The sequence below is a fragment of the Mustela putorius genome, unplaced genomic scaffold (genome assembly GCF_011764305.1).
Source record: "Mustela putorius furo isolate JIRA1106 unplaced genomic scaffold, ASM1176430v1.1 tig00000698_pilon_pilon_pilon, whole genome shotgun sequence".
NCBI lineage: Eukaryota > Metazoa > Chordata > Mammalia > Carnivora > Mustelidae > Mustela > Mustela putorius.
In genome coordinates this window covers 10211187-10234854 of record NW_025421449.1, presented here as the reverse complement: position 1 = coordinate 10234854, position 23668 = coordinate 10211187, and the positions used below count along the sequence as shown (strand labels likewise).

Here is a 23668-nt window from a genome sequence, read left to right as displayed (position 1 = left end):
AGTATTTTACTTCTGGCTTCTTTCACTTAAGATAATGGTTTTTAGATTCAGCTATATGATGTTATGTGTCTGTATGCCATTCTTTTTTGTCACTGACAAGAATTCCATTGTATAGATAAGCCAAAATTTATTTATCTGTTCACCAGTTGATAGATATATTTGGGTTACTTCTAGTTTTTTGGCCGTTGTGAATAATGGTCCTATGAGCATCTGTATACAACCTTTGTTTGGATATACGCTATCATTTCTCTTGGATCACTATCTAGAAGTGGTCATATGGTAAGTGTATGTTCAACTTTATAAGACACTCAGACTGTGCTCCAAAGTGTCAGTATGATTTTCATTCCCACCAGCAACAGGTAAGAGTTCCAAGGCTCCACATCATCCTTAAGATATTGTATTGTCAGTTGCCTACTGTGATTTCGTCCACTGCTAGCACACTTGCCATTCGACCTTAAAGCCTCTCTGGGCTTTAGTGCATGTGGTCCATTCTCTACAAAGATCCTGCAGGAACCCAGAAATGGAGAAGACTTAGACCCTTCACTGTGCTGGGTGTTTCTAATCCCAGCTCTTCTGTTAGTTTTGGAAATTCCAACATCCCCATGCACTTGGCTCCTCCAGCCTTTCCTCCTCTCCACATATTGGCTTTTTCTTCTTCCCAAAGGGATGTGTCAATAGGTGAGGACCTTCCCCCCTCTGCTGGCTGGAAACAAAAACCCTACTCCTCTCTCTCTGTTTCCAACATCCTACCTCCTCAGATTCCCTGTCCGGGGTGAACAGGAAGGAATTACTGTCATTCAGTGGGTCTCTATCCCTGTTTCTGTCTCAGTTCGGTTCTGTCTCTCTCTGTCTACACCTGGCTATGTAGGTCTGTATCAACACGCTCACATGGTATGTGCCTACAACAAGGTCTACAAGGAAATATTGCAAATTGGTAATAATGGTTACATTTTGGTAAAGGATAAAACATGAGAGAGAGAGAGTCTACACTTTTTAATATGTAGACTTGTGATTGGCAACAATGTGTTGGCACTTTAAAGCAATGTCATTATATAGAAAATAACTACAATGCTAAGAAATAAAAGTGTCTTCACACTCCACATCTTGGGCACATATGTTCTAGGAGATTGCTATAGCTCTTCCCAGCTCTGCCTACTTCTCATCTAATTACAAGCTATTGTTTTAAAAACCATCTCCATTTTCAGCACAGAGGAGAATATCCTCAGAGCTCCCAGACAAAGAGAGACCAGCCTAGGGAGTTCCCTTCATGAAGGGGCTTCCCAAGATGCTCTGTTTCATTCTAAAAATGTTTAGAGGGAAAAGCATCCCTGAGAGCTTAGAAATGCCACACAGTCCACAGTGTCTCTTTTCCTAATGCCACCTTCAGTATAGCGTATGTCTCAGACAGAAGAACTGTCTTTGGGATAAAACAAACAAACAAACAAACAAACAAAAAAACACAACATTTTGTCCCAATCCACAGATACTTTGCTTTGGACAATAATACGCTGCCACCAGCCAGTCCTTCTGAGAGAAGATGAAAGTCTCCTCCCTGCCTCCAGTCACGTCGCCTCATGGACTCTGGTCAATCTCTCAAGGTGTCAAGTTGGCAGACTGTCAGGACACCCAGGGATCTGTTCGGATGCTCTTTCTGCATCCCAGGGGTGGTAGTGAGCTTCCAGTCTATGACAGGGCTTGCTGGGGCCCCTTCCTGAAAAAGCAAGCGGGGGTGGGTATTCACACTCTCCTCAGCCTCACCAGAGGAAACATCAGCTCAAGGCTTTTTCCTGGCAAGATCTCCTCTTTGGTAACTCAGTGTCTCCTCCCCACAGGCTGGTGCCTTTTGCCCCTTGTGAGGGAATACCTACTCTCCATCCTTGGCCCTAGGTGCTCAGGTCCACAGGGAAAGCTGTGGCTTCTCTCTGGTCAGATGCCATGGACATTCAGGGAGACCAGGAATCAGACTGGCTATGCACCAGGCTCCTGGCGGGGGTCTCTATGGGTCCTGTGGCCCCGTCCTGGAGTGCCCATGCTTCATGAAGAGGACTTCACATGGCTTTACCTCATGTGTCATCTGCTCTTCAGTCCGACTGCCATTTGACGTGTTTCCAAACATTAAAAGATCTTCTCACACATGCTGTTTCCCCAGCCTTGACTGCCCTTCCTGCTGCTTTTCTGCTGTTGTACTCCTCTTCATCCTTCAGTGCCCAGGACAGATATCATCTTCATTTTGTGCTGCTTTTCTGGTCAGCCTGAGTTAGTTCCCCTCCTCTGAGCTCCCATGGTTAGTTCCTTCTTCTGCTACCGCAGCCCCTCCCTCTCTCTGCCTCCCCCACCTGGTTAGCATATGCTCTTCAGAGCCAGGCTTCCAGACCAGGGCTTGGGATGGTTATTAAAAAGAATGGCTTGGCTCTCCGAGACAGGAATTCTGATTATAGAAATGAACCCAGCCAGGAAAGTTTCAATGGATCAGTCAAGGTTCATGACAGTTTTCTCTAAAGAGGACTCTATAATTAGTCATTTAAGTCGCTTCGGCACCACAACCAGCAGGCACACCTTTGCTAAAGAATTAATCATGTAACAAACATCCACCAGCCCACTGAGTCATTGTGCTGGAGGGGCAGGTTCCAATATTTAGGAACATTCCTGCAAGCCTGATCCTTGGCCAGACCCTTCAACCATGCTTCCTGGGAAAGAGAAGCAGACCTTCCTATCATAGGAAAATATATGGATTTGAAGTGTTTTTCCCTGGGGGCACAGTATACATGACTGAATTTGAAGGATGTTTTTCTGCACAACTGGCATAAAATTTTCCATATTTTCCAACAAGTCAATGCATGGCTCATCTAGCAAATGATTTATATTAATAGATACCCGTTATCTGCAGAAAGGGTTTCTGGGATGATGTTGTGCCTGAAGTTCTTAATTATGCTACAGAATGCCAGGTCTCTCTGCAAGGCCCAGATCTAGGAATGTTTTCGCTCCTTCGTGTGGTGCAGCTTTAGGAATTTGTTGAATGTCAGAATATGAGTTTTGAATGTTTAAATTTCCTAAAATAAACGTGCCCTGCAGCATCTGAAGTGTTCATTTCAGTGTGTTCACTCTTGAAGAGGTTCTGCGTTTTTTGGTTTTTGTTTTAAATAAAGCAGTAATAAAACATGCAGCCAAACTCACTGTGTGTTAAACCTGGGAGTCAAGCAGGGTCTGAAAAAGATATCTGCACAGCCACATGCATGGCAGCATTTTTCACAAGAGCCTAGAGGTGGAAGCAACCTAAAGGTCCACCGGTGGGTAAAGAGATAAACATAATGTGGTATATACATGAACCAGAATATTCTTCAGTCTTAAATTGGGAGGAAATCCCATCACATGCTACAGCGTGGATGGACCTTGATGAGATTGTACAAAGTGAAATAAGCCAGTCATGGGAAGACAAATGTCGTATGACTCCATTTATATGAGGTATGCAAAGCAGTCAGACTTCTAGAAACAGAAAGTAAAGTGGCGGGCACAGAAGGGGTGGGTGTGGGGGGCTGTTTAATGGGTATGGAGTTTCGCTTTTACAAGACAAAAGAAGTTCTGAAGATCAGTTGTGCAATGAATGATGTGAGTATCCTTGACATATTGAACTGTGTGCTTAAAGATGGTTGAGATGGTAAATTTTAGGTTTTGCGATTTTTTTTTTTTTAACCACAATAAAAAAAAAAAAAGGAATGACAACAAGACCAAAATAAACTCGGGAGGCTATTCAGGATCACCTGGTCCATCCTACTGTTTTGCAGATGACAGAGAGATCTGCCCAAGGTCTTCAACCATTTCGTCAAGGTGACTGACTCGTAGCTGGCTGCTGGTCATGCTCCCGTAGCCTGTTTTCCCAGCAGCTCTATTGAGTTTCCTTCCTCCTCCATCAGGGAGAGGAGGAACCACCCAAGGTCCGGTGATGCCAAGAAGGCCCGCAAGGCACTAAATTCTCGTCCCTATCACCCTGTTTCCTCTCATACCTGGTTCCTCTCATACCACCATCAGCCTGCTGGGTGGCTCATTTTTACTGGGTACGAGTAAAGGTAACTCTGGAGACAAGTCATGTGCCCCTCTGGGTCCTGAAGATGATGGAAGCCCAGAGAATTGCCAAAGAATGGCAGAGTGAGCATCCCCAGTACCTGGAAAGCTTTTCCTGGGCCCTGGAATCTGGAGCCACACTCCCAGGGCCAACACTGCCCTCGCTCAAATCAGAGATTTTTCTGGCCTATGCACTGGGTTGTTCATTGGCTTGAGTTTGCATGCACCTTTCTTCTCAGGCTCAAGGAGACTCTATGGCATCCTTGCAGACCTCCAAAGTGGTCTCACTATGGAGCTTTAGCGTCGTACAGTGTGACACTCTGCTAGGTATTCAAGGCCATCCCTGACCTGACCCTAATGTACTTTTCCAGTCATATCTCACGGGAAGCTGACATTGCGTCAAGACTTTAGCTAGGGACTGGGGTCAGGGTTGAATTCCAGTTTTAACAGCCTTTCTCGTTGAGACCTTTTCACTTATCTCACTAAACCTCTCAAAGAACAAAGATGGTCGTATTTATGTGCGGAAGATACCATGAGATAATGCATTCCAAACCTGAGTCCAGAACCTTACAGTGGAAGCAGTCTTTGAAGCCCTTGGAACTAGAATTCTTGTCGGTGGCCCAGGTGTCCTCTGTTGCAACAGATTCGGCTGATTTATCAGATCTAGACACTGTGCATTCTGACCTCTGCCTCTGTCTTATCTGCTCTTCATTCTTTCTAGAACATCTTCCCCAAATCTGACCAAGGCCCAGAGGAATGCCACCTCCTTCTTGAAGCCTTCACTGACCTTCCCAGGAGCAAAGTAATTGTTCTAGTGGTTAATTTGTATGGCTCTGCGCTATAATTAGCCATAAGGAAACTGTGTTACCCTGTGTTACAGGGTCTTGCTAAATGCAAGTGCCAGTACCTGAGATAAGTGCTGAGCCTTCCTCTTGGCACTTTGGAAAGTTTTCTGAGCAAATTCCACAGTTCCTCTCTTCACAGGAATTCTGTGAGACCTCAGGGAGGCACCTTTGTGACCCAGTTTGTCAGCTACCGCAAGCCTTAGGGAAGAAAGAGGCTTTCTTGAGTATATTGCATGGAAACTTCTAGCAGGCTGCAGGCCGTGTTCTGATTTATTCAGCAAATGGAACCCTGGGTGGTGGGGTTGGCTTCCCTCTGCACCACCTTGAAGGTGACCTCTGTCCCTCTGTTTCCTACCTGTGTTTAGATCCAAAGGTCTAGGCTAATTTTCCTTTCCTACCTTCACAGTAACTTCTCCTGCTTTGGGTTCTCCTGGGACTTGGGGTTTCTCTCTTGGAACACGATTCCAGCCAGCTTTGAGTAATTATTATTTGGCATGTGATTTGCTCCTTGATTGGATTAGAAGCTCTTCAGAGGCAAGGATTATGTTGGACCAGTTTCTCTATGTGTGCAGAGCCAAGCATGGTACTAGCTCATGCTTGGTACCCAACAGTCTTGTGTTAACTGTTATCACAGTGAAGACAATAGCTACCAATTGCCATATACTCATGACCTGTCTGACCCCGTTCTGCATCTCATACCCATGACCTCAGGAATCCTCCGTCAGTTCTGCAAAGAAAGCATTACCATTCTCTTAGAGACAAGGATTAGGGTCTCCTAGGTGGCTCAGTTGCTTAAGGATCTGCCTTTAGATCAGGTTATGATCTCAGTGTCCTGGGATCAAGTCCTGCAAAATGGGGGGGGGGTCTGCCTCTCTCTCTCTCTCTCTCTGCCACTCCCCCTGCTTATGCTCTCTCTCTCTTAAAAAAAATAAAAACTTTTTTTTCTCTTTTTTTAAAGACAAGGACTAGAAAGTTTCAGTGATTTGGTTAAGGAAAATGTGGAGATGGGATTATGATTCTCTCCACATGAATGGAGAGATGCATGGATGGCCAAGTGAAACACATACATACATCATTGAACTGCAAAATTTTCACCTCACACCTGAAACCAGCTATGCAAGCCTGAGGACAGCTGGCTTCCCCCAGGCATTGTGACATGGGCTGCGTGTTTGGGGGCTATCATTTGTCCAGACCCAGGTTGGGGCTGCCATATTCCTAAGCTGCCACACTGGGCAAGATGGTCTGCACAGTGGCTCCCGAGCCTCCTCTTGCTTCATCTTCACAGTTGGCCTCAGTTTAATCTGTAAACTCCAGAGGGGGGAGCCTTCTCCCCTAGCACATGCTTGCACCAGAAAGGTGCTCAACAAAGAGCCATTCTTATCTGCAGGTTGCCCCTCATGTAAAGTCTACATCTATTTTCTAAGTGAGAAATACAGAGGCTGAAGCAGGGATATTTTACACAAAGTTAACCGGTAAGTAGACGTCTATGAAAGCAAACACAAAAAGGAAACCTGTCTGCCCTCTATCAAAGGTCTGTTCGTCCGTGCCTGGTTCTTTGGATAAGCAGGCACGTGGCTGATCAGACTCCCCACTTCTCACAGGACAGTCTGTGAAGTGCTGGTGACACCATATGGTTGTGAGAGGAAACACAGGCTGGGGCTTTGGTCACCACTGAGCGAGCGGGGAGTGAGGCAAGGGGTGGGGAAGGGGCCTCCCAGCACTAACACCACGACAGGTTAAGGTTTAAAATAACGTGTATTTAGGACCACACTGGCAGGAAGGGCAACAGCAGCTGTTACCACGGAGGATTTCCCGTGTGCCAGGCACACCACAGTGTGCGCTGTCTGCGAACGAGCTCCTTTCACTGTCGCTGGCGCTAGAGGCTGGCTTCTGGACAATGAGCCCTCCGAAGGACCATGCCTCATAGGAGAGAATTAGAAGTTTAGCTACTGGTGGTTATATTAGTGATCATAATACTGGCCGTGAGCAACGGATAATGGCCACCGCAAAGGCTATTCTAACAATTCTAATCGGAAGGGCAGCATTATGCCAAGAGAGCAGTTTTCAGTGGGTCCTTCTCCTATTTCAGTGGGCTAATGGTGTATTTTAGATTAGGTAACCAGCGAAGCTGAAGAATGTGGTCATGTCTCCCAGCTCCCTCCACGGGACCGACTTGCGCACAAAGTTGCAGGTAGAGAAGCTGAAACCCAGAGGAAGAGGATGTGCAGAGCCTCTGACGAGGACCGACAGGTTCCAGAGACCACACGGAGGGAGACCCAACAGTGTGACGTTGAACACACTTAGTCTGCCCAGCGGAGAAATGGGACCCCTGACAGTCTCAACCACCAGGTAGATTAGTTTTCCTCCCAGGGGAAGGACTGGTGGAGAAAGTAGCCAGAACAGTTGTTTCGTTTTGGAGAGTGGTGCAGAAGAATCCTGTCGAATCACAAAGACTGGGGAATGAAGCATCCCATCTCACAGTCACGGAGAAGGCTAAGGCTATAAATGTGTATTTTAGACTTTCCAAAGCAAAGAAATTGAGCTACTTTGACTCATATGGATATATTTTATTTCCCCAGTGGAAAAACTGCTTTATTTCTTTTTAATTTTAAAGCCCTCATAATCATTATAAAGAAGTTTAAGTGATACAGTAAAGTATGAACAACATAAAAATTCGGCAGTGATCCTATCACTCAAATGAGCATCTTTCCATATAGTTCTCTGTGCACAGACATGTGCACACATACGTAAACGTATGTCCTGAGATAATATATTTGCTATGTCCTCACATATCTCGCTATGTTATTGTTTTTAGTGGCAGCGTTATAGTCATAGCAGAATGTTTTCATGATGAATTCCAGTAATGCCGCTTATTCGTACTGTCTACCTATCTGAAATACACAAGACATAAAATACCAAATCAAAGTTCTTTTTGTAATCTGCAATTAAAATTGTCAGCCTATGTTTATATGTGTTTGCTTTTGTTCTGTGAAGTTATTCAGGAAATGTTCCTATCTTTGTTTTAAGAAAAGGTTAGATGCTAAGCATAGTGGAACCTGGGATATAATATTGCAAGATTCTGGAGTTCGCTCTGTCAGGTATGTAAAACAACAGGCTTAGAGGGGAACGTGGGCAGGCAGGGCTTGGAAAAGTTCCCTAAACCTGGAGCCCAAGCCCCTCCAGAGCACCTCTGTCCGCTCCTCCATCCTCTGATACTGCCCCCCTGTGGTGGCGATGGGCAATCAAGCTAGAGCCAGGCAACTTCCAGTCATGTCTTTTCGTTCTCTTTCCCTTCACTGGGATACTAGAATGACACTACTTAGGCAGGACAAAGATATACTAGAAGACAGGAAAGCTTTATTTTTAGTTATGTGGATTCTGAGTCTTGGAAAATAGTTTTGGAATAAGGTAAATAACCCCATCCCTTTTACAGCACCTTTGCAAACCCCTTATCTTTCTTCCACCTCTCTCTCTCTCTCTCTCTCTCACACACACACACACACACATACACATACGTTCATACACATATACATACCAAAATCATATGATCACTCACACATAATACCACGTTCCGGCCCCCTGCCCCATTTGTGAGCGTTCTCATTGCTTTGGGTTATTTACTCCTAGAAACATGTTCTGCCGCACAACTTTGTACATACATCTTTCTACATTTTGATACATTAACAAGCACTTTGTCCTGCCTCATTTCCTTTGTTGGAGCAGAGGGCCTGCAGGAGGCACAAAGTGGCAAGAGTTTCTTTTCCCTGCCTCTACCACAATGCCCCAATGCCTCAGGGCTCTGCCTGGGGACTACAGCCCTTGGAGGAAGCCACACAGGTGGCAGGGAGCAATGACTGCTTGGCCACCTGCATCTTCAAACCACTTTTCAGAGAGCAAAGGGAGCAAGTTCACTGAGCAGGAGAGACACTGCATGGTATTGGATATATGTTCACATGACCTATCACTAGGGATGACACAAGTAATCTAGGGAGGAATCTGAACTAATATGCAGAATAAGATCACTGAAATATGGGTAATCACTCTTTTTTTTTTTTAAAGATCTTACTTATTTATTTGACAGAGATCATGAGTAGGCAGAGAGAGAGGGGGAAGCAGGCTCCCCGCCAAGCAGAAAGCCCAATGTGGGGCTTGATCCCAGGACCCTGGGATCATGACCTGAGCCAAGGCAGAGGTTTAGCCCACTGAGCCACCCTGGCGCCCCTAGGTAATCACTCTTAGTGAATAGTTTTCAGAGCCCATATGGAGCTGGGAACACATGGCAAATAGCTTCTGTCTATTGAGCACTTGTATGTGTTGTTGCCTCTTGGAAAGCCCAAAACAACCTTACATGTAAAATCCTACAAGTGTGCTAATTTTAGGGGAAGAAGATATCTGGGGCACAGAGAGGTAAGTAACTTGCTTACAGCCACGTGGCTAGTAAGTGCCAAGGCTTGGATTTGTATGCAGGTCTTCTTAAACCCAAAATTCTGATTCTTAATCATTGTTATGCTTCTTTCCAATTAAGAAACGAATTATTTGAGGGAAAAAATCAAAGAGAAATTGACCAATCTCACTATCAATTCTTTTTTTGTTTTGTTTTGTTTTTTCCCCAATCATCATTGAGCTAAGGGACTATAAGCTTCTCATTTCTTCATTAGATACCCATATAGGCATTTACTTTTTCCTCTGAAGTTTCTGAAGTATTTGATTCACATTTAGGCCTGATATTTTGTTATATTTCTTATCAATAATCTTCTTTTTTTCTTTTCTTTTTTGGTTAAGTAGGCTCTTTGCCCAACATGGGGCTTGAACGCATGACCTTGGGATCACAAGTCGATGCTCTACTAACTGAGCCAGCCAGGCACCTTTTACAATTATTCTTCATGTCTAAGGACTATCACTTATGCACAGCAAAGAAGTTATGGTTAACTATAAAATAACCACTTTTGAGAAGAAATTTGAATCAGAGTCAGGGGATATGAGGAGCAACTAGGTTTTGATTAACAACCTCCAGGGAACTTATCTCTCATGATGAAACTTCCTGGTGAAATGTGGCTGGGTTCTTCTGTCTCTTCTCAGTGGCATCTGTTCCTTGGCCTTACTACCTCCAAGAACTGCCTCTGCTGTAGAAGCAATTTGGTAACATCCCCTCTCAGCTGCTGACTTGTTCTGAAGGCTGAAACACTTTGGGAACTTCGTCTCTTTCTAAAGGGAAGCCTTGGGAGTCATTCTTTGGGTACTTCCTCCTGACTGACCTTATTCTGTGGCACCATGACTTTCGTTTTTGTTTGCTGAGATGTATCTTCTTTGTTAATCTTAGTCTGGAGTTCTCTCTTGTGAAAACTTTTTAAAAAAGTTTTTATGTATGTTCCAGTTAGTTAACATAGAATGAATTTTAGTTTAAGGTGTACAGTGTAGTGATTCAGTATTTCCATACATCACCCAGTGCTCATCACAGCAAGTGCCTTCCTTAATCCCCATCACCTATTTGACCATCCCCCACCCACCTCCCCTCTGGTAACCACCAGTTTGTTCTCTACATGTTAATTATGTTAAGAATGTTTCTTGGTTTCTCTTTCTCTCTTTCTTTCCTTTTACCCTTTGCATGTTTTGTTTCTTAAATTCCACATATCAGTGAAATCATATAGTATTTGTTTTTCTCTGACTGACTTATTTGGCTTAACATAATACTCTCTAGCTCCATCCATGTTGTTGCAAATGGCAAGATTTCATTCTATTTTATGGCTGAGTAATATTCAATAGTGTGTACATACAACCTCTTCTTTAGCCTTTCATCAGTCGATGGACAATTGGGCTAGTTCCATAATTTGATAATTGTAGATCTTGTGGAAACTCTTAAAAAGATTGTCTTTGAAGTATGAAGGGTAAGTAAATTAAACTTGAAGTGGAGAAAATCTTTATCCCTTCGTAGCCCTCTAGAAAGGGGTCATAGAATACTCAGGAAGATCTCCCTCTAAAGCTTAACTTGGGTAACACACTACAGAGTTTGCACTACAAGATGACATCTATGGGAATACATTTTTTGGGAAAGGTATTTTCCGTGGAAGAGACAATGCTGAGCACTTCTTCCGGAGGGGCTATAGGCAGATGGCATTGTGAGTTCAGTGACAGCTCAGTGTTCTTCCAAACGACTCCTGATTCCTAAGACATTTGTCTTGGCTATCTTTCTTTAAAGATTTTTTTTTCCTTTGGTTAATGTTTGCCAGGGAACTTCACTGAGTTGGATCCTCTCCATAGATTTGCAGACAGCATATGCTGGGGAGAACTGCCCTGACTCAAAGTATTCATTACTTGTTTCTCTTCTAAAGGATTGCTTGGAAGATTTTTATCCGGACCATTCTTATACTTGAAACTTTAAATCTCCAGATGGTATTATTTGACCAAACATATATATTACTATTTGTGGTGACATTTGCTGAGAAAGTTGTTCTTTATTTAGGGTTTTTTACTTAGTAGCTTTACCCATTTCAAGGGTATTTTTTTTCTTTGATATTTTGTTTTGAAGGGATCTGGAGATGGACACGAATTTGTCTGAAGTCATGTTCTCGGGACTATCATCCTGCAGAACCACTTTGGTAAACTTGTTGCTCCTGAAGAGTAACCCCAAGAAACTCTGCCCAGGGGCTTACACTTATATACACTGGTTTAATTCCTTCTGATTTCAAGATTTACTTAGTTTTATCATTTCTCAGTGATTCAACAAATCATCCTTCTTTTGAGGTTTTGTTCTAAACATCTTGATCTTTGGGCATTATTTTTCTGTATGAATTTTCTGAATATCTTCTTTTCTGGCCAATCCTATTGGTGGAAACTTCTCTTTCTAATGCTATTTTCTCTGTAATTATATCCTAAATAGAACTCCTCTTTCAGACCAGAATTTTGGGGGTAATTTCCTTCCGGATATCTGATAATCGGATTTAATTGCTCCTGAATAGACTTGTGAGAGATCGTATCTTTGTTATCATCTTTTCTACATGAGAGCCTCCCCAAGGGAGTGGCTTGGGGAATTGGTCACAGTCACATTTGCTCATTGATGAGAAATCCATTGATGTCACTTAAAGAATGTGCCCCAGTCTATGTTTCTTAAAAAAAAAAAAAAAAAAAAAGGAACTGCATGCACACACACATGCACACAAACACACTACTTTAAAAAAGGTTTTTTTTTTTTTTTTTAAAGTAGGCTCCATGTCCAACATGGGGCTTGAACTCATGACCCTGAGATAAAAAGTTGCATGCTCTACCAACTGAGCCAACAAGGCACCCCACATGCACTACTTTCTGAAGAGCCTCGTCTTGAATATATTTCTCCAGGACCTCAGGCCTCCAAGGGACCCTACTGGGCTAATTATTTTGTGGTTAATTTTATTCATGGACTCTCCTTATTCAGCAACTAAATTTTGAGGAGTCTCATAAACACTGACTTTAAGTACAATGTCAGGATTATGACAGTGATGAATATTGAGGAATTTTTCCTGGGCTCACTTTTCTCATAAAATTGCTTTCTATTGGTCATTATCCATGGAGGTTTTTCCTTGGTCAGGCTCATTTGTTGAATTTCTCTCTCCTGGTAATAATTCTTGCAAAATCTCTTCTCAGCTATTTGCATCCATGTAGTTAGTTTCTCCAGACAAAATGATCTGGAGCTATTTCATCCTGGCCCATTCTGGTTCTGGAATATGTCCCCAGGGGTAACTTTTTGAGGGGAGGGATGGGGAATGATCGCAGTCTGGCTAAAATAGCCATGGGTTTCATCATTAGGGGCAATGAGTTCTCTGAATTTCTCCCTTCTTGGCATTATATGTGGATTTTTCTTTTCTGGTGCTTCACATGGAAGAATTTTTGCCCCAATAACCTGTATATATGAACTGTACATCTTTTGATATTTTTTGTTCATTCCATTTCATTTTGCCTAAACTTATCTATATGTGTGATATTTTCAGACAATGATGTCTTTGGATCTTGTCATTTTATTCCTGAAGGTTGTCCTTTGGACAATAATAACCAAAGAATTGTTTCCTTTTCTAATTGTTTCTTTGGGATGGCTATCTTTTGACCATGACTCTAGAGGACAGCAGATCCAAGAAACCCCATCTGGTGCCCGCATGACTTCTGACCTGGCTTCCAAAGGTCTGCTTTCTGGGAACACTAACTAAAATTTTCTTCTTTCTGTGACATTCAGACTTGCCCTTTGTTGAAAGACATCGTAAGATGTTTCTTCTTGATGAACAGAGCTCAAACATGAAAGCAGAAAGACCAAGAGGACTTTCCCTTTACTAATATGAGACATGTAGTATGACTCAGCTATGAGCCTCCTTGAGGAATTTTTGGCTCAAGCATTGGACTATCATCACACAAATCATAAATTTTAATCTGGCCATGAAAATCATTCACCAGTTTTTCTTCATTGACAAGCAGCTTCTTAAAGCCACATTGTTGGTTAATAGAAGCTATTTCACTTTCATATTCTGAACATATCTGGTTGAGAGAGCATAGCTTTTGTATTTGTTCCCCAAAAGTCATCCTTCTTATTTTCTTTCTAAAGATAGAAAAAGGATATTTACTTCTCCATAGGATAGTATTCCACCTTTTGAAAAAATTTATAATCTATATAAAAGTATAAGAATGATATCAATCAGTACTAATTTCTCAAAAGAATGTTTTTACTGGAAGATATTCTGTCACTGGGAAAAACTTTAATTTATGGACTTTATGACTTTCATGGTTATAAAGCATCTCAAAAGGATCTAAGATGAAATTTTGAAGTATCCTGTTTGGGACTCCAAATGCTTAGAGCATCGGTTAATTTGGGCTGATAATCAAGACAATAAAATATGCATGAGCAGGCTTAAATGCTTCTGGATAACAGTGATCATTTGAAAGCTCTTTGAAGATTTCATTTCATCTAAAAGGTAAGAAAAAGACTGTAATTGACTTGGAGCAAAATGTCCATGGACAGGGGAATTAAACTTCCTTTATCAATAAGTGCAACTCAACACAGCCTAGCAGTCCAGTGTGTGAGTTCTTGACAGACAGACCTGAATGCCATCTCCCAGTTTGCTGACCTTGGGCCAATCATCCATCTCTGAGACCTACTTGTTTCCTCAGCCATAACATGGGGATTATTAAAGTGCCCAACTCGGGAGTGCTCAGAGTGCTGAATGTGATAATGTAGTCAAGCACTTAGCATAGTGCCTGGCACATATTAAATATCCATTGTAAGTCAGATAATAGTCTTGGAAACAAATATAGTGCTTTTTAAACTGTATGTTTCATTCTATTTATTTATTTATTTGACAGAGAAAGAGAGACAGCAAGAGAGGGAACACAAGTAGGGGGAGAGAGAGAGGGAGAAGCAGATTCCCCACGAGCAGGGAGTCCGATGCAGTGCTGGATTGCAGGACCCTGGGATCATGACCTGAGCTGAAGGCAGACCTTAATGACTGAGCCACCCAGGTGTCTGTCCCATATGTTGCATTCTTTTTTTTTTTAATTAAAAAAAAGATTTTCTTTATTTACTTGAGAGAGTGTGAGAGAGAACATGAGAAGGGAGAAGGTCAGGGGGAGAAGCAGACTCCCCATGGAGCTGGGAGCCCAATGCAGGACTTGATCCCAGGACTCCAGGATCATGACCTGAGCTGAAGGCAATTGCCCAACGAACTGAGCCACCCAGGTGCCCCTATTTCGTTCTTTAACCACATGTGGAAGAATAAATTTGAAGTGTAAGTGGGAATTTGTATATTCCCTTTAGAAAGCATAGAAAGTCTGAGTGAAATCATATGGTATTTGTCTTTCTCTGACTGACTTATTTTGCTTAGGATAATGCACTCTCAGTCTATCCATGTTGCATCCAAAATGCAAGATTTTGTTCTTTTTATGTCTGAGTAATATTCCATTGTGTACACACACACACACACACACACACACACACATGTATGTATATCTTCTTTATTCATTCATCTATCATGTATGGAATTTAAGAAACAAAACAAATGAGTCAAGGGGGAAAAAAGAGAGAGACAGACAAACCAGGAAATAGACTCTGAACTGTAGAGAACAAACTGGAGGTTTCCAGAGGGGAGGTGGGTGTGGGGGATGGGTGTAATCAATGATGGGGATTAAGGAGGGTGATGCATGGAAATGTTTAATCACTCTATTATACATCTGAAACTAATACTACACTATATGTTAACTACACTGGAATTAAAATAAAAACCTAAAAAAAGGGGCACCTGGGTGGCTCAGTGGATTAAAGCCTCTGCCTTTGGCTCAGGTCATGATCTTAGGGTCCTGGGATAGAGCCCTGCATTGGGCTCTCTGCTCAGCAGGGAGCCTGCTTCCCTTCCTCTCTCTCTCTCTGCCTGCCTCTCTGCCTACTTGTGATCTCTGTCAAATAAATAATATCTTAAAAAAAAAACTTAAAAAAAAAAAAAGAAAGTATAGAAAGTCCTACTGAATGCATATCTTTTGGGTACAGAAGCAATCCATCCTAAACCTTTCCTCTCTGGGAATGGTCCTGATTTTAAAGTCACTTCAAAATTAGGCATTATTTTGGAGTAAGTTTACTCAGCCTCTTCATTTCTCCCTAAACAAATAAAAGCTGGAATTCAACCTAGACTTCTCCTTCCCACTCACGGTGGATTCCTCCTCCCCAGCACCTCCCAGATACGGCCCTTTTCTGCACCCTGAGCCTCTCAGCCATTCCTCCACACACCACTGACGCTCTAGTGAGTCCTCGTTGCTGCCTCCAAGCCTGTGCACGTGTCCTTCTCCTGCTGTCAAACTGCTGCTGGTGCTGTCCCACCTGCTGTCCCCTCCACCACCGGCCCTCCTCACCCTGCACTTACTGTGGTTACTGAGCCTCTCCTGCACTCAGCACTGAATCTCTTACTGCTCCTGCCCATCAGGAGAGGGAGGCCAGTGAAAAAAGCTGCCAACCACAAGAGCTAGAAGATGAAGAAAACGTGATTGCCCTTCTTCAGGTCCACCTTTAGTTGCTCACTAAAAACAAAGCCAGCTTGGCCAGAAGTGGGATACGTAATATCATCTTAGCGAGAGAGGCGAGAAAGACCATATGGTAAGCGAAGGCACTGAACCTCCTCTAGAGAATATGTCCATCAGAAAGGGGCAGCGTAAGCACTGGCAGTGACCTCCAGGCACTGCCCTGGGGGAGGAGGGAAGAACTTGGCCATTTTCCTTTGCCATTCAGTCCTTGAGCAAACCTGGCTTTTGGTAAAGCCTACAAGACACTGGTCACCACCATGACTTGGTTTGTCCTGGGCTGTGGAGAAGAGCCATCTCTACTGGGGGAGGGATGAGTCAGGCTGAAAGTCCCATACCCTTAACCAGATGATCTCTGAGGCTGCTCTTCTGAGGGTGGTGCTGGGGAGTGAGTTCAGGCTCTTACTCTGGAACCAAACAACTGGGAGTTTGAACACTGGCTCTCCTTTCTAGCCAGGTGGGCCCAGGCAGGTTAACTGATGTCTTTGTCCTTCAGATTCTTCATTGGTAAAATGGGGATAATAACCATATGTATTTGCAAAACATATGTCTGATAAACGGTCAGATTCCAGAATATATATAAAGAACTCTACTATTTTTCACGTATTAGATTGGCAGAAAATAAAAGTAAAATAAGTAGCTCAGTGTGCCAAGAGGATAAAGAACAGCCACTTTCAAATGGGAGTGTAAATGAGTCTAGCTTTCCAGCTGACAATCTGGCAAAAGTGATTGCAATTAAAGATAAAAAAATAAATTTTTCTTTTCAAAATAAATAAAAACTACAGTACATTCTTTGGGATAATTGGGGGTGTTTGAAAATGAAGTGTACATAAGGCAAGAATTTTATCAACTTTTAAAAAATTAACTTTTTTTTTTTTGAGAGAGGGAGAGAGAAAGAGAGTAAGCATGAGCAGGAGAGGGGGAGAGGGAGAGGGGATACAGCAAAGTCTGAGTGATGTGAGTTTTCATCATCCTCACCGGCATTCAGTGTTGGTATTTTCTTTTAAGGACTTATTTATTTCTTAGAGAGAGAGCATGAGAGAGCAGGGGGGAGGGCAGGGGGAGAGAGAGAATTCCAAGCAGACTCCCTGCTGAGCACAGAGCCTGATGCAGAGCTCAATCCCACAACCCCGAGATCACCACCAGAACCAAAATCAAGAGTCAGACATTCCATTAACTGAGCCGCACAGGCGCCCCCACTGTCACTATTTTTTAACTCCAGCTATCCTGACAGATGTATAGTGATGCATCCTTGTGATTTAAATTTGCATTTCTGTAATGGTTAATGGGGTTGAACATATTTTCATGTGCTTATTTATCTTATGTATATACTCTTCCATGAAATGTCTGTTCGTGTCTTTTATCCCCAAAATGCCAATATCTTTTGATTTAGCAATCCATAGACAGATCAGCAGAGACCTCCTAAGATCTGTGCACAAGAAGTGCACTGGAACAACTTTTCAGTAACAAAATAACAGCAAACAAAATGCCAAGCTTGGCAACAGTGCAACAAAACATTAGTAAGATGGATTACATTTTCACCGCCCAGGGATGTGACCAAAGGCTGGGGCCAAAGAATGTTAAAAGGCAAAAGTATGGAGTCCCTTAAAGTCAACAGAAGTTATGACTTCCCTCACACAGGCTGTGATATCCAAGAGATAACCGCTCTCAGGTAGAGGACTGGCTGCCCAGATTTCACCTTTCTCCTGGGATGCTGCAGGTACCACCGGGGCCCTCTACAAAGCTCTCTTGGCTTCTTTGTGTGGGTTTTTGGATCTTTTGGCTTTTTCCAGCAACTCTGGAAAGTGTGGCTGAATGCCTTCCCACCAGGTGCAAATTAGAAGGACCTCAGTACCTTCCCAGAGTGCTTCACTCAAAGATTAAGTGGGTCAAGGCCACTGAGAGTTTCCCAGATTGGCCCTTTGTGATAAAGTCAGACTCCGTTTTTTGGTGTCTGTCTGCTGACAGCTTGTAGACGTCAACTCTCCCTCCTCCCCACATCTGGGCAAGCTGATAAACTCAGGTGCTCCCAACAGTGCTCTCACTGTTGGCACAGTGAGAGTTTCAAGCCAGGCAAGACTCTCCCCAAGGATGGGCGCTCCTACCTGGGTCCACCCCTGACGGAAATACAAACCCTAAGCCAGTGTCCTTTCCTTGCAACCTCAAGCCATTTTCAAGCCAGCTTGGGAAACCCAAGTGCCTCATCGTGGAAGTAATAACCATTTAATACCCTCTTGGTGTGTGGCCATAAAACTCTCCCTTTGAGCTTTACTGTCATTGGAGCTGCTTTAAAATACCTGTTATCAGTGACACAGATACACTCTAGGACATGTATAAACACTCTAGGCCTGACTGGAGGGTTCACCTAAAACTGACACATGAACATGTGAGATTGATGTGTTTCCACTGTCTAATCTCAAAAAATTTGAAATTCTTATGAGTTTATTTTATCCTATCAGTAGTTCAAATGCTTACATGAGTAAGAGTTATCAAGGCCACCAGAACAGAACTTTAGCTGGAGAGTCCGTTCCTGTAAGACACCTCCTTCCACAACAAGCATCATGCAAATCATCCACCTTTTGATAACTTAAGAAGATTTGGAACCAGGATGCATTTGAGTAGCAATTTCATGCTGAAGAGCCTGGGAATTTATTTCTTGGGGAGTTTTGACACAGTTGCCAGTCTGGCCAGAAGACTCTGGAGAGGGACTCTATTGAGGCATTCCTGGAATCATATTGGAAGTACCTGGCAGAGATTCCTGCTTCAAGGCATCCTTCTCAAGGGGTTTTGTGTTCTCTTGTATGAATGCGGTCTTCTTTGTGGAACTAGCTACAGATGTCAGTGGCTAAACAAAACAAAAAAGTGAAAGAGTCATTAGCAGAGACTAAAGAACACAACACTGCCATTTTCATGCCCAAGACTATTAACTAAATCGTAACAGATCAGCTCTAGCAAAGCATAAGGCAAATCAGGAACAAGATAATTCACCAATAATTTTACTGCCTGCCAGAACAAAATTCAACACCATTTAAAGGAAAACTACATAATCTGGACTCCCTACAAAGTATCATCTACAATGTTCAGCACATTAGTAATAATTCCTAGACCCGTGAACCATATTCTAGAAAAGAAGGATAAAATAGAGAACCCAGGGGTTCCTGGGTGGCTCAGTGGCTTAAGCCACTGCCTTTGGCTCAGGTCATGATCTCGGGGTCCTGGGATCGAGCCCCACATCAGGCTCTCTGCTCAGCGGGGAGCCTGCTTACCCCTCTATCTCTGCCTGACTCTCTGCCTATTTGTGATCTCTCTCTGTCAAATAAATAAATAAAATCTTTAAAAAAAAAGAGAACCCAAAATGACAAAGATCATGGAATTGATGGACAAGGACTTAAACCAGCCATGACAAATATTTTCAAACATTTAAAAGAAAAAAAATGGGCACAACGAGTGAAAAGTTAAGGTAGATAAGCAGAGAAAATGGAAATTACAGAAAGGAACCAGATAGAAATCCTAAAATTGAACTGTGCAATATTCGAAATGAAAAAATTCACTGAATCCCTGAGTGGGATACTGGGCACTGCAGGAGAAGAGGTCAGTAAACCTGAAGTCGGATCAAAATAAATGATCTAAACTGAAACAGAGAAAAAAGACAGAAAAAATATATTCAGTTTCAATGAGCTGTAAGAGGATATCCCGCAGTCTAGCAGCTATGTGATTGTAGTAGTTGGTGAGGGAGGAATCTTTGGAGCCTACACTCTCCCAGCTACTTCTACCTCCATCTTTGTGCCCTGTCCAGTGGATACCGTGTCCAGTGGATCCTGCGGGGCACTGCAGAGAGGTCTGTGGAGCAATTGCCCATGTGATCAGCAAGACCCTTCTAACTATAGGCAATAAATATATGTGTTGATTCCGTAAGAATGTGTTTGTAAAACATTCACATGGCTACAGCTTTATAAACAAAGGGACTGTTTTCAAACTTAGGATCATGGCTTACTTAAAACTGCCTCAACTTAATAAAGAGAAACCAACACAATGGCAACTTTTGCTAGCTTTCTTTGAGGTCTGACTCACATGTTGCCTCCTCTGAACATCTCTTCCTGAGTGCTATAATTGGATATGATCTCTACCCCACACAGTGCTGTTTCTACTCCTCTTTCTGACACATCCCCTGGACCAGTGGTATTCAATCAGGGGTACTCAAAGGCTTTCTAAGCCAAATGCAAGCAATGATGGTTTTAAGATATGAAGGGAAATTTTGCAAAGCTTTGAGTATGGACATAAAAACCCATCAGCAGGCCTGCTGAAATTTTATGCAACCCATCCTGGGCCTACGTGAGACCAGGTTTAATAACACTAGTGACTCAAAATCTGAAAATGACCAGGAGCAAGGAAAAGTTTGTAATTTGCCTTGAGCCAAAAAAAAAATAAGAACTTAGAATCTCATCTTATTTGAGGGACCTCCACTTCTTTTTCTTCTACCCAGTTCTTCCCATTTTTTACTATAAGAGTAGTTCTCCCTAGCCAGGCAAGTTTGTTTTAAGATCCTTGTTGGGCATCTCTGTTTCCTTCTTTAAAAAAAAAAAAAAAAAAAAAAAAAAAAGATCAATTTCCATAATCACAATTTGCATATGAGTTCTTTCATAGAAGTGAGAACTTGCTCCTAGTCTAGGTATCCTGCTGGCTTTTATTCCCATCTTCCCTGACAACGGCCTTTGTCTCACACTTGGCAAGGGAACAGCATACCTTTTACTCATCTAAATCTTGCAAAGGAATATTGCTACAGGGTGTAAAACATCCTGGGCACAACTCATTTGGACAATTCCAAACATTAATGTGACCAAAGTTTTCTTCAATAAAGACATCATGAAACCAGGGTGGAGTTTTGGACGTCTTTCCCTGCCTTATATATATTGATATTTCTGTTAACAGGGAAGCATGGTGTTAGGAAAGGGTGACAAGAGAGGCAAGGAGAGAACAACCTCCTTGTCATGCCCTCCTCTCTACCATCTCTCAGCACCTGTTCCAAAGAATGAAATATTCCTGCGTGAGTTCACTTTGTCACATTAGACTAGTGAAAAACAGTAGTACGAAACCACCTTTCCTTTGACCTCTTTTACCAATAAAACATCCAGACTTAAACAATAAATATGAATTAATTAGGAGGAGAGCCGAGCATATTAGGGTGAGTATACATAAGTTAAACAGTTTCATGTCTCTTCATCAAAGGTGGCTTTGGAAACTAGCAAAAGCCAGCGGATTGTATGAAACTGCGTGGGAGATTTTAATGCACAGGATATTTAATGCACAGGATATAGTGATAGTTGGAAAGATGTCAGATATCTAAGCCCCGTGAGTCGATTCCCTGTCTCTGTATGGTGCACTTTGGAGAAAGCACAAAATCAGCAAAAGGTGCTTTTCAGAAGATGGTGGCAAAAGTCCTGGGAGATAAAAGATACCCTTGTCAGGTTCATGAACACACAGCTGTTTCCGACTACAAGAAGGCAATAATTTATGACCAGTATTACAGCACTGCAGAGACGGCATCTGTGCCTTGATACATGACTAAATAGCACACAGTAACTAAAACACTTAATAGTAGATAATAAATAAAATAATATATCTGACTTATATACTGATAACTGTATCTGATTTCTGAAATACTGAATAAGTTTTGAAAAGGGTTCAAAGAATCTTGTAAGGAAATATATTAGTTCCGAGTGACTTAAGATTTTTAAAGAAACCCGATTCTTTCAAACCAGTAACAGCTAAGGTACTTCCTGAAATCGAAAATGGAGTTGCCTTTCAACACTTCCTTTTTTCGTCGGCCAGGACTGCCGATAAGACCGGTTTACAAATAACCCCAAGAAGATGGGAGACAAGCGAGCTCCGGGAACCTCGGTGCACTGGGTGCTGTGGCCTCGCTGGCCGGTGGATTTCCTGGGATCCAGCTCTGGGGTGTGCTCCTGTCCCCTGCTGGGTTCCTTCCTCCCTACCTTGTCACACTTTTCACACTTCTGTTGAATCTGACATTCTTCTTGGTTCAGCATTTCTGTCATTGAGGTTTCTTTGAGGCTATTACCCTGTTCTTCCTTCAACTGGCTCTCCCGTTGGCTCTCCTGGGGTGAGGGGAGAGCGGAGTCAGGTCAGCCCCTGGGAAACCTGTACTAACAGGCTTGCCCTCACTGGGACAGACCACAGGCCCAGGGCCCTGAGGACCTCCCGAGTTTGCTCCTGTGACCAGCTTTTGCCTGCTCGTAGGTCCAAACCCTCCAATCCCACAACTCCTCTTAGCTGGATTCCCACTTCAGCCCCAGACTCTCCACGCTTCAGGAATATCTAGGCCTAAGGGATCTCACAAGTCAAATAAACCAAGAAGCTCTCTGGGCGAGCTCTGGCATCCTACTTTGGATTTCAAATTGCCATGAGAAAGCTGGAAAGCCCCCCCCAAGATGACTCTGGGCACACACACACCTCTTCTTTTGCTTTAACGGTTTTCCTGTAATGATAAAGCCAGTGACCCAGGTACTCTATGGGGTCACTGGGCCGAACCTTCGCCACCTCTGCCAGTGCCTGGCTCAGGCAATTTCCGAAGCACCTCTTCAGGTAGTCAGTTTCCATCCTTGTGGGCCTGAGAAACAGCATAGCGGAGTCAGATTACTTTATAAATCAAATCTGGTCTTTAAGATAGACACACTCTAGTCAATTCAGATCCGTTTCAGGATAAATGTGAGCTACTTTCAGATGCCACCCTTCCCAAAAGAAACAAATACATACTTGCCAATTGCTCTTACATTCAAATGGACTTTTTAAAAAAAGCTCTCCCCCTGTCTTGGGTCAGAAAATAGGTCCTGGGGGTCTTGAGGCCTGAGAGGAGCTTGATAGACTGGTGGTTAAGGGTGGCTAAGGTCTTCACTTACCCACAAATCTCTACCCTTGAGTAGGGAGGATATAATTACGCAACCAGGAGGTCCCCAGGGGGGCTCTAAGGACCCAGCAAGCTGTGCTATTGTGAGGTTGGAAGCTATACTCCTCTGTGACATGGATAAGTGATGTTTATTTATTTCAGAAGGAAAAGCCCTGGGGAGGAGGGGGAGGGAGAATGGCAGGCACCGTAGCTACCCATGGTCACAGGTTCTGCCAGGGCGTACCACACTATTTTACTCTAGAGAGGAAGCAAGAAACTAGTGGAGATTGAGCTGATGCCCCAGTATTTACTATTAATCGGATTTCAGGAGCTGGAGACAGTGTAGCCTGAGTCACACGATAGGTTAGGCGTGGCGGTGTAGAGCTGCAGTCTGAACACAGACTGGGAAGAGACAGACTGAGTTCCCCTCCTGGTACGGCCGCTTGTTAGCTGTGTGATCTTCAACAAGTCACCCAGTCTCCCTGAGCCTTGGTTTTCTCATCTGTAGAAAAAAATAATAAAGGTATGGGCTTCATAATTGCAGGGGTGAGAAGAGATAACAAACAGAGGTAAAGCACTTAGCTTGGCACATGGTATATAAAATATACATATTTTGGATTTTTACTTATTTGAGAGAAAGAGACAGTGAGAGACAGCATGAACAGAGGGGAGGGGCGGGGAGAGGGAGAAGCAGGCTCTCCCCTGAGCAGAGAGCCCCATGCAGGGCTTGATCCCAGGAGCCTGGGATCATGACCTGAGCTGAAGACAGACTATTAACTGACTGAGCCAGCCAGGTGCTCTGGTACATGTTAAATAAATATTAGCTATTACGCTGGAAGAC

The 23668-nt window shown here is 43.1% G+C and overlaps 1 protein-coding gene across 1 annotated transcript; it reads right to left on the bottom strand.

The window, feature by feature from the left end:
* Window positions 1–18347: 18347 nt before the first annotated feature.
* Window positions 18348–22942, bottom strand: DYDC2 (DPY30 domain containing 2). The gene is given in 4 exon segments (XM_004765295.3): window positions 18348–18768; window positions 21917–22039; window positions 22395–22551; window positions 22841–22942. Coding segments are annotated over 3 exon segments (528 nt in total). The 5' UTR covers window positions 22542–22551; window positions 22841–22942; the 3' UTR covers window positions 18348–18510.
* Window positions 22943–23668: the final 726 nt, after the last annotated feature.